General features: G+C 41.9%; 1 protein-coding gene across 4 annotated transcripts in view; it reads right to left on the bottom strand.

Annotated features, from left to right (window-relative positions):
• Nucleotides 1-16,994, bottom strand: part of NRP2 (neuropilin 2) — a 221,456-nt gene that overhangs the window by 155,704 nt on the left and 48,758 nt on the right. For 3 of the 4 annotated variants that reach the window (XM_068245004.1, XM_068245003.1, XM_068245006.1), the window contains exon 2: nucleotides 12,577-12,748. In XM_068245004.1, coding sequence (XP_068101105.1) covers nucleotides 12,577-12,748 — 172 coding nt within the window. Of the gene's footprint in view, nucleotides 1-12,576; nucleotides 12,749-13,727; nucleotides 13,804-16,994 lie in introns of those variants that run through there. The other variant, XM_068245005.1, reaches the window with a different exon arrangement.

Here is a 16,994-nt window from a genome sequence, read left to right on the forward strand (position 1 = left end):
CCCCTGCACCTGTCCTCTTGTGCTGTCCCAAGTCTCCCCGTGCATGCACGCTGCCCAAAACGCAGGAGGATGCAGAAACACGTGGGTTTTATTAAATAGGACTAGTAAAAAGGCCCGTCCGTTAAAAAACAGGTGCTAAGCCACGGCTGCTAGATAACTCCCCCCCCCCCCCCCCCCGCAACTTGCGCACAGAAGCGTCCCGCTTGCCAATCCCCCACCACTGTCTGAAGTCTATGCACACAGGGAGATGATTCTTGCTTAGCAGTTGGAAAAAGCTGTTATTTCCCACAATGCAGTGAGGTTCACAGACTGCAAACTGTCAGGTCTGGAAGCAGGTCTGGAAGCACAGACTCAGGTGGATGCAGAGACACAGGGGTTTTATTATATAGGATATATGTTTATATTCCCAACAATCCTTAGTCCTAGCAATCTTTAGCCATCAATATGCTAGGTGTTGAAAGGCACATAAACTCTTTTTGTACGTGTGTAGCGACTTTTGCAAAAGTGTTATCAATTGAGGCTACGGTAATTTTTGTCAATAAGGACTACATTATTATTATTATTTTTATTTTTTTTTACAAAAGCCATGGATCATGCTGAAAATATGGAACAGATTGGGAGAAAAAGTGGTAAACTTGTATTTTCACATCTAACACAGTAAAAGCAATATAAAATAAATATTTTAGTTCTGTATAATTAACTTGCCAGATAAGCAGCTATAGTCATTTATGAAATACAGGGTTGAGCATGAATATATGAGAGCATTTTGTAGGGGCAGTTAATTGGGATGTTTTGCTTGAGAACCCCTTCAAGCTGTGCAGAATTGCTGCATCTGTGTGCCTCAACTGGCTGCCATGTTTAATTAGCATCAGAGAGTTTGAGAACAACTGGTGGAAAATGTGATCAGGTGCTCTTAGTGGTCTGTCATTTCTATTCCACCCATGGATATTAGGCCACATTAGACATAGATCTCAATTCTCGGCCTGATCAGCTGACGTGACGAACATCTTTATAGAGTTTTGCACGCAAAAGATTTAAAGTGCACCTACAAGCAAAATATGCCATATTTACTCATAAATAAGTAAACTAATTTCCCTTTTTTTGAATGGCAAAGTGGAGGAATGGAATTCTACCTAAGTTTGGAGCAACTTTGTCTAGGCAGTCTGTCCAACTACTTTCACTTTTGATGCACTCCCTGGACCCTACAGGTACTGCCTTTTCTGCCCCCATAGACCTCAATTCACTAAGTTTTAACAAACACTTTATCAAACATTTAATAATTTACCTCATGGATAAAATCTAATTTTGAATTCACAAAGGTGTTATATATTTATTGAATGTTTTATCAATAAAACGTTCAATAAATCAATAACACCTTAGGCTCGGTTCACATTAGCGTTCCCTGTCCGAATCCGCCTGATCGGATCCGGACCGTATACTGTACAGACGGAACGTATGTTCCGCATAGCAATGCAAAGGCTATGCGGACGTTCACAGGCGTCCGTTCCATACAGAACGGAGCCGGACCGGATCCGGACTCCGGACACTATTCCAACATGCTCTATTTTTTGGTCCGGCTCATTAGGCCCACGCACACGGACTGGAGCCTGACTGCACCATCCGGATACAGAAAACCAATGGGAAACGGAAGCACAGAACACACTGGCTACAAACACCTGATGTTCTACCCCACTTCCTATGCATATTCTAGCGGCGATTTTGGATGGGGACACATGGACAAGCATTTTGGAGTGGAGCAGCAGTGACTTTTAATGTGCTGGAGCTGTTGGCAGTATGTCGGAGGTGGAGGTGAGGCCTATACAGCGGAGGACCTGATTCCACAGGTGCACCTTCTGCTGACCTCCCAGACCCCAAAATTTTTATTTATTTCTACTCTCTTTTGCCAAACGGATCCGGATCGCATCCTGATGTACACCTGATGCAACCTGACCGGATCCGGATCGGATCCGGATCAGAACCGTACGGTTCCGATCCGGATCCGATCCGAATCCGGTCAAGTCATCCGGTCCGTTTGGCAGAGAAACGCAAGTGTGACGGGGCCTTACTGAATTCAAAATGAGATTTTACCCATGAGGTAAATTATCAAACGTTTGATAAAGTGTTTGATAAAGTTTAGTGAATTGAGGCCATAGTGTTGTAATTGCCTGCTTCTCAGACTGCCACTCTTGATGTTGCCATTTTCACTGTCTGATTGCCTGGCAATTGCCAGATCTTCTCTGTAGCTGAAGTTCCCCAGGGTATCACTGCTAGAGCTTCCCACACTATGACTCCCTGCACTGTGGCTGTCGCAGGACATGTTTACCGGTAACGGTCAGATGTTCTTTACATCTTCTCTGCAGCCATATAAGATTGTCTTGCTCCCTGCTCTCCAGACTGTTTCTGTACCTGCTGCTGTCTGTCCATTCCCCTTATCTGTGTTCTGCACTCTACCCCTTATCTGTTCTCTGCCAATACAGTGTAATAAAAATAAAGGAGTGTGTAATATCATGCTCAATAACATGAATAAAAATAGCCATAAAGTACCTCCCCTCTTTCATTCAATGGCTCAGAACTTTCATTATTACATAAATTACAGTTAACCCTTCACCCCTTAGTACTTCTCTTTTTATCCAAAGTCCACCCCACCCCTTTCCATCCATGCCAAAATTTACATCTCATGTCCCAAGCAACTGCAGTAAGAAGTAAGAAATACCATATTTTAAAATATTATCTTCCTTTCATTTATAACAAATGCAAATATTATCTATATTATCTACCAAAATTTCTTATACTAGATTTTTAATCTACACTTGGATCATCAGCTATGGATCACACGATGCTTGTTACCATGGGGAAATTGTTGACAAATTGAATGCTGTGTTTGAAGACAGCTGTAGATAATTGCAGACAAATCCTTTCTATAGGATCCCCATGGCAAAGAGCACATTAATCACAGTTTACAATGGATACTTTAAAGGCTATTACAGGCATAACAGACCACACCAGACTATGGAGACCATTTACAAAAAGTATTATTCTTCTGCCCTGCTTTAGAAAACTCCACTTTCATAGAGCACATTGAGTTACTGGACCGATACAAAGTGAAAGGAGGTTAAAAAATACCACTGGTGTTGCTCTCGACTTAAAACAGATCTCTGGCAACATATAAAAAAGATGTAGGGAAACAACCTTACACTTATTCTTCCAAAGGCCCCAAACCCACTTTCTAATTTAATCCCCTTCTTCCACAGGCACCATGGTAAATGTGCTGCATATGAACAAGTCTTTAAAGCAGGATTATCATTCATAAAATAACATTCCATTTACCCACTGCTCTGTGTTTATTATGTAGTCTACAGGCAGTCTGCATTGCAAACATTTCAATGTAATTATAAATGTGTCTGCGGTAATTAATTTTATCTCAGTTAGCATGGCTCTATTCTGGTATGTTGTCCAGGAGAGGGAAGCTTGTTATCATCCCTGCTCTTCACTGATTGGCTGAGAGCAGTTTAGTGTGACACGAGGCTGAGAAGTGAAATACACCTCAACCCTCTGCAGGAGCTGCTGAAAAACGTTCTATGTTGTGTTCACATGTTTATGAAGCAAGCAAGATATGACAGTGCAGTTTCTAGGATAAAAAAAAGAGTAAGGGAGGAAATGACATCAGGATTGGCTTCAGTCAGACGCAGTAAAAATGAAAAATGTCTGGAAATGTCTCGTTATTTACTATATAATATTCACTGAAATCAAAATATGAACAGTACAATACATATGTTATGAAAGTAGATCAAGTAATTATCTACTGATATATGTGGGTTTTTTTCTGGGATAGTATGGCTGTCCCTTCTGCTTTAGTGTAGTCATCAAACCTGATGCTTCAGGTCATTAGGACTATGAAACAAGAAAGTAAATAGTTGTCCTGTTAATCAAAGTAACTTCCCTTACCTTCCTATAGTATCTGTTACTAGAAGGAATGTAGAATACATCTTGAATAAGGTGTCAGAGGATGTTCGCCGCTGTCACCATGGATTTAAGAGTGAAGGTATTTATGGCGTAATGAAAAAAAGGACTACAGACCATTGGTCGGCCTGCTAATGTTTTTTTCCCTCATGCTCAGAGTTCTGCTTTAGCCCACACGCTAAGAACTGGTTCAGAGGTACAGAAAGCTGGCCATCATTTGTGGCTTGACGTTTCATTTCAGTTTTCCCATGTAATCAGCCAAGGTTTGTTGGTAATTTGAGATGACTACCATATATACTCACATACAAATCAAATTTTTGACCCCAAAAGAGTGTCCCACAAGTGGGAGTCTCGGCTTGTATGCGAGTCACATCCACATTTCTAATGATCACTCTGCTCACAGAGTCAAAGCTGAAGAAACACACACAAAAAAAGAATGCTTACGCCGAGAAACGCGTTGTCACTGTGCTGTTCGCATTCAATAATTGAAATCATATTCAACCCTGTTATGATTCATCCTCCTAATTTATAAGGAATACGTGACATTAGATATTTGTTTTAATCGCTGTCTAAATGACATAAATTCTCCAATTGGGTGCCTCCTGTCTTTCAAATTAACCCTCTGCTCACAGAGTGATCTGTGTCCTCCGGGTACCTCCGCGGCTATTTGTAATGAGCAATCCTGCTTTACCATGTCCCCCCTGCAGTGCCCGCCCTCCCCGCAGTGACTGTGTCCCGTTCGCATCGCAGCATGGTGAGGACTAAAGAAGTCTGACCTGAGCCCCAGCAATAGTAATAAGAGCAGCTGCTGTAGAGAGGTGCGGAGTAGCAGCGTCACTTGCTGTGCCCGGGGTCTCCCCTCTTCTCCGCCGCAATGGTAATTAGTGAAGCTGCGGTAGAGCAGAGCCGAGTAGCAGTCATGTGCCCAGGGATTCCCTTCTTCTTTGACCCTTTTGTCAATGTCTCATATCTATGACGCCATCTAGTGGTGTCTTGAGACAGAGAGAGCATCAAAGAAGGGAATTCCTGGGCAATGCAAGAGACGCTGCTAATCGGCACCACTCTACCTCAGCTGCACTTATCACCATTGCGGAGGAGAAGAAGGAAATCCCCGGGCACTGCAAGTGATGCTGCTACTCGGCTCCACCCTACCACAGCTGTACTAATGACCATTGCTGAAGCTCAGGTCAGATCTCTTATTGCTTGTCTCTAGTCCTCATCATGCTGCAAATGGGGGGCACGGACACGGGGAGGGGTGGGGGGCATCAGCTGGGCTGGAAAGGAAACATGGATGAGTGCAGGATTTCTAAAATAATCATTACATTTGTGGCATTATTGTTTCATATAAACAGATTAACACATTTTGCTCATTGATACTTTCTACAATGTGGATCACATTAAATGCAGGTCATTCCCATGCTGTCTGGGGATTACTCCACACAAGTGAAAGCCTATCATGAATGTTTTGAAGAAGCCAGCTATCTTCAAGACTGCATTGCAGTGATGCAGATTGGGATCCGACCTTATCCAGCAGAAACCTGCTTGGGGCAATAGGGGGTTTGTTTTCTGATTGTTTCTTCTCTCCTTCACATTGAGAGAGCACTTGCCTCTCTGTCCCTTTGTCAGAAAGAACATGCAGTCTGTACAAGCATGTTTTTATGGAGACATTTGGTTAGTCAAATTAAGGTTTTGAGGTTTTCTCTCATACTGGGAGCAGAGGGAGCTACGGAATAAGGGAGGGGGCTTATATGCGAGTCAATAACTTTTTCCTGATTTTTGAGGGAAAAGTTAGTACCTTGGCTTATATGCAGGTCGGCTTATATGCGAGTATATACGGTATATTCAGGCATGTATGGATTTTTTATGACCAAACCCTTTGTTTGAATTCAAAATATATTTTATAATGCAGACATTAAATCTTTTAACAGTGAAGATTACATAGTTTTTGCACTTCAATTTATGGAAGATGGGAAAATCTTGTATAAGACACTGGCTCATCCATGACTAGGTAACCAAAAATGATCAGAAATGTATTTTGTACTGAATGAACAACAGACCTTCATTTCCCATAGACTATATCCGCGTTGAAGGCTATTTCTTGTCGCTGCTACATTATGTATCTGTACTTTTTGCCTTTCTTCTAACCCCTTGAACTTTCTTGGCCTGTCACCCTATCCAGGCATTTCTACAGGCAATTCTCATCTCCCGTTGCTTTCTGTTCAGCCTCAGTGATCCTTAAGGCAGAAGAATTTTCTGCCTGTAAGGAATCAATTACTTCCAGCAGTACTTTATTAGGAGTCCGCACATCTTCCAACATTAAGCCATAGAGTGAGGCTGCAGGGATAGGGAGGAGGGAAGCTCAAGGGGTTTAAGCTTTTGATACACATTTACAGTCTGGACAATGGCTGAAATGTCAGTGCCCATACCTGCTCACACACAAACACTGCCCATTAACTCTCTCATCCAGCCACCTCCGCAGAGATCAAATATCAGAGGTTACATGACAGACGTGCTGACATTCAATCACAGCCATTTCTACACCAATAACATTTTCACTGGAAAAAAAAAATCTTTTATTTTTCTGTTTTTACTAAGGTTTTTTAACACTCTTTTTTGATCTGAATGTCTCTGAAACCTTTATTTATGAGAATGGAAGCCTGTATCATGAACTCTCAGTAAAGAATGGGTTAAATGCATTTATAGGAAAGGATTGATGGAAGTTCAGATAATGCAGTTTATAGAGACTCTGCCATGAATGGGATCAGCAAAGGATGTTTAGAGAACACACATCCCTACAGATTTACCTAAAAGCAAAGTGTAATTTAGAGAATGTGAGCTGCACAACCTCTAGAGACAGACCCTGACATCCCATAAATATACAGTAAGGGTAAATTCAATCCTAAATCTTATGCTTACATTGTGCCGCCAACCTGACTGCCAGTCCTCAAACTTGTACCCCATCGGATTCTGCCTTATTGTAACTTAGGCTTCACTTTGGTGTACAAGATATGAAAGAAAAACTCAGTTTGGCATTGTGAATCTTTATCTATCTATGCAGGGGGTGATTAGTAATGTTTTTTGTTTCACTAGCAGCTGAAGGCAGTGTATTTACAGCTTTTCAGCTGCTCTCGTCCACTAGTCGGGCACTTGCTAGCAGTCAGCACAGGCAGTGGACAGACGGCCTCCCCATGGACTTGCATCTGAGCATGGCAGTTGCCATCTGTAGACAGAGATGGCTGATGAGGTGCTAATAATTCCAGCCCACATGAACCTTTAATGCAAATTGCATGTAGCTGGGAATCAGGCCAGCCAAACTCATCTGGAAATACAAATGATAGGCTTAGTTTCAAGCTGCCTACCATTTAATTATTTAGACTGTAAGCTTGCAAGGGCAGGGCTCTTTCACCCTTTTGTATCTTGGAAGTTGCTGTACATTTTGATCATCATGATTCATTTGTCACTGGAATTGCTATGTCTACTGATACTGTATTATGTACCAATGTCTGTAGTTTGTGTAAACCATTGTCTGTATTATTATGTACCCCATGTTTATTTCTTACTCTGTACAGCGCCACAGAATATGTTGGTGCTCTATAAATTAATAATACTGTATATACTCGAGTATAAGTCTAGAAATTTAGGTCTGATTCACTTTAGAAAAGTATAGGGGTCGACTTATACACGAGTCATAATAGGCAACAATGAGCACACAGAGTATTGTGTGTACTAATAGTGACATTCCCATTTGCAGCAATTTCCCAAGTGGTAAGTGATACTTTGAGGAAAGGAAATGCCAGTAAAACACAGGCCTGAAATCCTGGCCACAACAATTAACAAGGAAAGAGGTGGGGGTAAATACTGGGCTGCATAAATGGGAGTGAATCATTGCAGCACTTGAGGGCCTGGAGGAGGTGTTGGCTGAACTTAAGGGATAGGAGGGGTTTATGGCTGCAATACTGTATGCAGTGCAGTCATAGTCATTAACCCCTCCTGAGCCCCAAGTGCAACTATTAACTTTGCTGGGTAGACTTATACTTGAGTCAATAAAAAAATTCCAGCTTAAGAGGGTTGAATATTTGAGTCGACTTATACACCAGGTCGACTTGTATTCGAGTATATACAGTAATTATTATTATTTGCATTCAATTTCAATGCAAGTCATTGCGTCTCATTGGCCATTTCCAATCATGGACATAATGGCCAAAATAGTTGCTCTAACTCATTGGCAATCCAGTACCCACCTACTGAAAATGTCCCAAACACCTTTAATATCTGTCAGCTACATGTCTTAAAGAGGAACTCAAGTGAAAATAATGTAATACAAAAAGTGCTTCATTTTTACAATAATTATGTATAAATGATTTAGTCAGTGTTTGCCCATTGTAAAATCTTTTAAATCCCCGATTTACATTCTGACATTTATCACATGGTGACATTTTTACTGCTGGCAGGTGATGTAGCTGCTGCTTGTTTTTTTTTTTTTTTGCAGTTGTAAACAGCTGTAAACAGCTATTTCCCACAAAGCAACAAGGTCCACTGACAGGAAACTGCCAGGACCATGGTCCTCAGAGTTTCTTGTGGGAGGGGATTCACCACAATATCAGCCATACAGCGCCCCCTGATGATCTATTTGTGAAAAAGGGTAGATTTCTCATGTAAAAGGCGGTATCAGCTACTGATTGGGATGAAGTTTAGTTCTTGGTCAAGGTTTCTCTTTAAGGTGCCCATACATGGTACAATTTTTCATTTTTTTCCATTAGATAATTTAGTTTGATTATTCTGTTAGATCGAATATAAAGATTTTTCCAGCATGTCCGATCAGATTTTTATCAAAAAAACGGGATAATCGTTCGAATTTCTTGATCGAAAAAAAATAATATTTTCAACTTTTATTCGATTCGATCATTTAGATTGAATAAACAGGAAAATCAAACGTTTTTATTGTATAATGTATGGGCACCATTAGTTATTTATTGATTTGTATCAAATTGAATTTCTGCCTAAAAAGCTGTGTACCTGAGGAGATATGCAGGTGTAAGGAATGGTAGCTCCTAGGCTGTAATGTAATGCCATCTAATGTAATGGCATCAGTACTTACAAATGGTAACCATGTAAATCAGGGACGACAGTGCATCTGACCAGTGTACTTGTTCCAAATACATCACTTGTATAATGTTGAGTATTAAATCACACCTGAACTGAGAGGGGCCTGGAGACTGACATTTAATTATTTCCTTTTAAACAATGCACATTACCTATCTGTCCTGCTTATCCACTGCCTCTAATACCTTTAGCCATAGACCATGAAGAAGCAGGCAGTCAGGTGTTTCTGACTGAAGTCTGGCTGGATTAGCCTCATGCTTGTTTCAGGTGTGTGATCCAGATATTAGTGCAGACAAATAGATCATTGGGAATGCCAGGCAACTGGAATTGTTTAAAAGAAACTAAATATGGCAGCCTCCATATCGCTCTCAGTTCAGGTGTCCTTAAGGCACAGGGTCACCAGTACAGCCAGGAAAATGAAAAGTGTCTCTAAGTCAGAAATGGCAATTCCCATGGCCATATCATTACAGGTTTGATTTACCACACCCAGTTAAGTATTTTTTGTCAGTCTCCTTCACATCTAAGCTACAGCAGCTTGCATTTCTACATTTATCTGCATTCCCATCACACCTCATTTTCTTGAACATGAAGAATAAACACATACATGTATTTCAGATGTATGTATCTGAGTACAGTAAATCACTTTGGTTTGTACCATTTACAATCTGGTAGAGCTCTATAAGATCCACACATTAATGCTTTATTTTCTGTTTTATTAAAGAGGCTTAGGCTTTGACTTTATCCATACAGCTTTAGCTCCCTATGCTTAACACATTTCAGTTCTGCAATTCTCACCAATTAATTCTAGAAATCGATTAACACCCTTTTTCATCAGCCGTGTGGAAAATGATAATTTGCAGTTGGTAATTTTAGCACCTCACATACACAAACTGTTACAGTCGTGCAGCTACGCTCTGAAATGTTAAACAATGTAATGTGCCCATTAAGTTTTACATGTTCGTGTTATAAATAAAGTGCAATTGTTCATGTTAATGATAAAGAACTTTTAAAAAATGCCAAGGGTTAGAGCTTCTCCTGGTTCAAAGCAGATTTTTTGAAAGGAGTCAAATTCAAAGAGTGCCTGCAATCTAATTTTCATTCTGCCCCGCCTTACCCTGATGCTACCCTAAATATGGTAAATGTGAAAATGCCCAACAAGAATACATGTTTTTAGTAATCTGTATCTCCTGGAATGTGTGGGAGGTTGAGAGACATGAACAAAAGCTGTTATTGTCAATATTTACAGTACTTCAGTAAATGTAAATCTGCAAGCAGATAGCTTTAGGTGGTAACCAACCATTCAGGAACCACAGGAGGTGCAAATGTCATATCAAGGTGGTTAGCAAGTTTACCTAGAAGAATTAGGGTGCTGATTGTGAATCTCTATAAGAACAGTGACTATGAGCATAAACAGGAGCATAACTACAAATCATGGTCATCCAGTAAAACGTAGACGGGAACCCTCAACAATTACCCACACTCCTCCTCCCCCTATATCATCCCTACAGCTAAGGAACCCATCTGCCACGGGTCATATGGCAAGTGTGGACAGGATGTTCCTCTCCCGAAACAAGGTGACCACCATGAATTTCTTCGACCAAAACAAGTGTGGCCACAACAACACCTGCTATGAAGGGGGTACGCCTGGTGAGTACATGTCGCAGTGTCACCAATGAGTTGGGCGCCGGGTGTTGCTGCTAGTTAAAAATATTGGTAAATTATATTACTGATATTGTGCTATGTACTTACCCAGTACCTATTCTCACTTGGACCCTCCTAGTGCCAAAAACTACCCCCCCCCCCCCATCTAACACCAAACCCTCATTCAAATGCCTAAAACTGACCAACCCCTCCTAATACCTAACACTAACCACGGTTTCCAAATGATCGCTAGTTGTAGCCGACTGTCTACGAACAAATACAACCATTATTTCCCATGTAGTAATCGCTCAACTTCTATCCCCCCACCTCACCGCTTGGACTTGGCTTGGATTATCGATAATTTACACAGGCATCTATTAGACAGCTGACAATCCCCGTGCCCTAATGACCTCAATCCTGTCTTTGAACACCCTGTATCTGTAGGTGCTGCTCCCCCAGAAGTTAAGCCTCATGCATAGAGTTGGCTTGGGTTTCCTTGGGGTGCTTCTATTTCTTTCCACTACAGAAACACAGTTATAATTGGCATCTGACCAATGCATTGTGCATATGCAGGTAAGGACATTAAATATGAAATATCTCCATGGACAGGGGCATGTGACTGACGCTGTGTATTTCGTAAAAAGAAAACATAAATAAAAGTAAGCGAAGAGCAATGGCAGACAGTCTGTTGCCAGAAAGCAGCCAATTTGATTTGTGTTTTCAATCTCCAGCTGTAATTTTACAGTGCAAGTTTGAATCTAATTGGATACTATCTGGCCAAACAGACTCCCTGGCACAGTAGTTCTTTCAGCCACATCGATAAATAAGTCCATTTCTTAAGACAATATACCCTTTGATTTTATATCAGCCTTGTGAATCTGTGCTTAAATTAAATTTCCTATCACACTGTGGGAATTTTTTTGTTTTTTAACTCACTAAATAGAGAATGCGTTGGTTTATTTGACTTTTTGTAATTCCCCCTGCAGCATTTTATTACCATGTCTACTACTGTACAAATGTTTTGCTACTTAGTAAACATGGGCCTTTGCATTTCATCTAAAAGTACAGATGAAAAATGGCATATATGGGTCAGGGCATCAATTATTTAAGATTTACGGATTTTCTAACATGAGAACTCATTTACAGTAGACAGTCGCTTTTACCCATTCACTGCCAAAAAGTATGTTTTACAAGCCTTTGTCACAGGTGCTCACTAGGAAAGGCTCACTGTCATTCTCTGCTTAACCAAATGCTTGCTGGCGCTGTAAATTCTGAGCAGAAACAGGTAAACAAAGTTGCTGCAGTATGCTGCATGACTACTGCAGTGCTTTCATATTTTCCATTATGGTTGTGAGTAAATGAAATGGGTTAAGTATATCAGATCAGCAGGTTTCATACCCCCTGGAGTTTTGAAAAAGGTAGATTTGTGTGATGACTTCATCAGTGCATTGGGGATTGGAAAAAGCACAGGCTTTATAAATAGTGTTTCACGGGTGGTAGGATTGACATTCTCATGCTGGGTTTGAAAGTCTCCAGTTTGCATGAGATCAATACCAATCAATACCTTAGAGCTGGGACTTGAGAAACCTCAGCCCAGCAGGTCATACAAGGCTTCTGTTTAATCTATAGGGTAATGGCATCATGTGGCATATGCAAGATATTGGAATCAATCTGGCTCACACATCTTAGCCTCCATTAAATGCTGTGGAAACCTGCCTGCATGTGTGGGTGTTTTGGATTATATATCAATATATGTCCTTTTTTTTTTTTTTAGAATACTACAGTGGGAGGTCTTTATCTTGTAAAAACACACATTCACATCTGTAGCTTTTCCAGTAACAGTTTTGTAGAGAAAAAAAAATCAGCACTTACTTGCAATCATGTTTTTCTATTTCAAAGTGAGGGTTAAAGTTCAGTACGATCTTCTGGTTGGGCTCTGGTGCACTAATGATCCATACACAGTTCTGAAGGGGAGGGTAGTCGTTTGGATACCCCGGTGAGGTGATGTAACCAGCATCATTGGCATTTAATCGTTCAAGACATTCTGTAGAGAAAAAAACATATAGCGAGAATAGTTTTTCTGAGGTCTGTTCCACGATTTTGATGAGAAATGTTACATTTCTGATGGTCATCTCCACTATTTTGAACACATAAATGAGTCAGATAGTAGATTGACTGGTAGTACATCCATTCCATACTGTTCATTCCATCTAACAACACATACACGGCTTGATTCTATCCTGTCCAGACACCTTACCCTGCTCTGAATGGTTACTGGGTGGCAGGACACAATTTCTGGGATACATCAGCAAATATGGATTAAGATGAAATGGGGCCTCAGTCAAGTTGTAGCTTTGGCTCCACTTCTGGTTCTATTGGTAAGTTGCAGTGGGGGAGAGGTCTAGGTAGGTGGATGCTGTGCCCCTTGACATTCACAAGGCCCCAGGCACCTGCCTAGGTTGCCTTTTGGATAATACTGATTTGCATACATGGCTAAAGGCTGGTAACCTCAACCAGAGCAGCAATAGTTGGCAATGAAGATTCTTGTCTCAATACAAGAAAATTGGGCATTATCAAAAATATTTTTATTAAAACTTAATTATAAACATGTAAACCAGGGGGTTAATAATATTATGTCTAGTCTTGCAAGAGAGCTGGAGTTAGTTTTGGCTTACATTCATTTACATGCTTTCCCTTTATCTCTAATTTAAATATGAGCCATTTGCCATAAAGATGTGGGGATGGAAATACTGCGGGAGTCTTATGCTATAGATCTAATGTTTCCACTTTTCTAACTTATTAAACAACAGAGCAGTAATAGGCAAGACTGTGTTTAGTAAATGTAGATAAGTACAGCATGTTAGCAATTACTAGACGGGGCCCACAACACTGCTTTACTGAGCTCTGTAAAGTTATTCCAACTAAAAAAAAATGTTTCATTCAGTGTCATTAAAGACCATTTATTGTAATACCCATGTATGGAAACACTTCAACAAAGAAAACACGTTAAGCTGCCCATATACCTGAACACTGGGCCACATTGAAATTTCTCCAGCATAATGACAAGTGGCCCATCTGCAACAGATTTGTCCATCCACAGCCTGACAGATACAGTGGTACTCACAGCGGCCAATCAGAGATCAGATTACGGCTGCTACATCACAGCAGCCAATCAGAGATCAGATTACTGCTGCTACATCACAGCAGCCAATCACAGATCAGATTACTGTTGCTACATCAATGAAAGGTCAATTCGAACTAGTTGCTACAAGTTCAAGATCTTTGCTCTTTCCATTTTAAATTAGACGTGTATAATCTCAAATATCTCAGCAGCTTTAATATTGCCCCATTCAACATAATTTAGCTTCTGTAAATCCAAGAGCAGAACTGCAAACCCCTGCAATGAATTGTTTTACAGCCTCATAATAAACTCCACTGTAATTTCAGACAATGTTTAAATTGCAGGTTATATTGTTTAGCTATGATAAAAGAGACTTCCTTCCTAGTGTTTACCAGAGAACAGAGAGAGTGAGATTTCACTGAGCTGCATGTTCATTTCCTGTTGGATTCCTCACATATTGAGGACTAGAAGTTCAATGCCAAACATGGAAGGACGCTGGTCATTTTCACAGGCTCTGCCAAGATTTGTGAGGAAAGTCTGCTGCAAGGTTCTGCTTTCTCACTTTCAAAAGAATTTAGATGATACTTCTAATTGACTAGCGACTAGCGATTTTCAACAGCCTTTCAGATTCTGTGGTGTCTGGAAATAGCAACTTTTTTCTTCTTGGTTTTGCAAATTGTTTATTCCCAGATAAAATCTAATTAACTACTGTAGGCCTCTACTGAGGGTCTTATTCCCACATAAACAAGTCTTCTGTAGCTTGAAATAAAAAAACGGCAGAGCAAAGGAATAGGTATTCTGTGCCTAAGACAACAATTCATAAACACACAACAACTGGGCACAGAGTCAATGGAACGCATATTAGAATTCAGAATGAAGGAATTATTGGTTTAAGACATATTCTGCAATCCTTTCCTGGTCCAGGCACTGGCTGCCTTGTGGTAACAGCAAGGAATATTTCTCCCTGTGAAGCAAAGCTAGACAAGTTTGGCAGGGAGAAGGAAAGGACTTTGCCTATACTGTTATAGGTGTATATACTCAGATAATGAAATATTTTGATGACTCATGTACAAGTGGACTCAGAGAAGTGTGCCATTAAGGGCTTAACCCTCCTGGCGGTCTAATGAATTCCGCCAGGAGGCAGCGCAGCAGTTTTGTTTTTTTTAAATCATGTAGCCCATGCTCAGCGGCATCCCCCCGCCCGCTTCGATCGCCTTTGGTGATCTCCGATCGAACGGGATTTCCTGGAGGGCTTCCCCCATCGCCATGGCGACAGGGCGGGATGACGTCAGCGACGTCGTGATGTCATTGGGAGTCCCGATCCACCCCTCAGCGCTGCCTGGCACTGATTGGCCAAGCAGCGCACGGGGTCTGGGGGGGGCGCGCGGCGCGACGGATAGCGTCGATCGAGCGCGGGGCGGCGACGAACGGTGTGCTGACGCAGCTAACAAAGTGCTAGCTGCGTGCAGCAAAAAAAAAAAATTAAGCAAATCGGCCCAGCAGGGCCTGAGAAAACCTCCTGCGCGGCTTACCCCGAACTACATTCGGGGTTACCGCCAGGAAGGTTAAAGAGACTGAAGCAAGTCTAAATTCCCTTTTTGAACTTGCATTTATCTTAAGCAGTATAATCCATGCTAAACCGCTGCTATCCCGCGGCAAAATGAGGGTTTTATACCCCCAAATCCCCCTGCAAAATCCACGACTTTCTTGGTCGTGGATTTTGCTGTTCATGGAGGCAGAGAGCTCTGTGAAGGAAGACTGAGAGGGGCGGGGAGAGGCGGCGATCAGCCGGGATTGACGCGCTAAAAGGCAGAGCTACAGCCATTAGCTCTGCCTCTATGAGGAAGCACTCCCCGGACACATCAGAGGGGATTTGGGGGGTAAAAACCCCTCGTTTTGCCACGGGATAGCGGCGCTTTAGCAGGAATTATACTGCTTATCAAAAATACAAGTTCAAAAAGGGGATTTAGACTCGCTTCAGAGTCTCTTTAAGTCCTCAAATGTGCAGCCATTAACACAGCCAGTAACAGCAGAACAGTGCCTTATAATAATGCATGTGTAAAAAGGGGAAGGGGCTGCACAAGTGCTAATCAAGCAAAATGAGGTCTGCTCAACCAGCATTATTAAAAGTTCTACCGTATTACCGTATTTTTCAGACTATAAGACACACTTTCTCTTCCACAAAAGTGGGGAGAAAAAGTTACTGTCTTATAGTACGAATGCGGCAGGTCTTACCTATCCAGGCACCATATCCAGGCCTATGCGGCAGGTCTGGTGCTAGGTTTCTGCTGTACATCATCCTGATGAGGTCTGTGGTGGGGCAGCAGCAGCGCGTTCTGAAGAGTTCCTGAGCTGCATAGCAGCTGCAATGCTGGTCCTCTGATCTGCTTTTATCTTGCCCCGCATCAGTCCCACATCAGCGTGATCTCAGCGGAGCAGTACATCTTTAGCTGTTATAATGGCAGAGTTCTCCGAGGTCTCCAGACTTCCCTGTTTACTAGTATCACTTCATGACACCGGCGCACATCTGCCGCAGGTCATGAGAGGACGCCAGTAAACTAAGCAGTATGGAGACCTCGGACAACTCTGCCATTATAGCGGCTGAAGTTCTACTGCTCTGCCAGCATCACACTGATGCAGGGTTGATGCCTGGGCAAGATAAAAGCAGATCAGTGTACCAGCATTTCAGGTCATTACAGCAGCTGCTGCTATGCCGCTCGGGAAAGCTCTGGATCGTGCTACTGCTGCCTCACCGCTGACCTCATCAGAATGATGTACAGCTTGGACACCCGCACTAGAACCGGCTACTTTTTAAAGAAGAAGCTACCACCCAGGCAGGATAGGTGAGATAATCCGCAATGTAATTCTAGTGGTAAGTTAGTGTAGCTGGGGGGAGGGGAAGCATGGGTTTGTGTAGTGTAGAGTAGTGCAGAGTAGCTGGGGGGGGGGGGGGGAGAAGCATCAGGGGTTAGTGTGAAGTGCAGTGCAGTATAGTTGGTGGGGGTAGAAGGGGAGAAATCTTGGGGGGGGGGGGGGGGAGGTTCATAAGACGCCTCTGCACTATGGACGCACCAGGTTTAGTATTTTTTCCCCTGGTTTTTGTCCTCTAAACCTAGGTGCACCTTATAGTCCGCTCCGGACTATAGTCATGTAGCCTGAAAAATACGGC

Source organism: Hyperolius riggenbachi, chromosome 7, assembly GCF_040937935.1.
Source record: "Hyperolius riggenbachi isolate aHypRig1 chromosome 7, aHypRig1.pri, whole genome shotgun sequence".
NCBI classification, from domain to species: Eukaryota; Metazoa; Chordata; class Amphibia; order Anura; family Hyperoliidae; genus Hyperolius; species Hyperolius riggenbachi.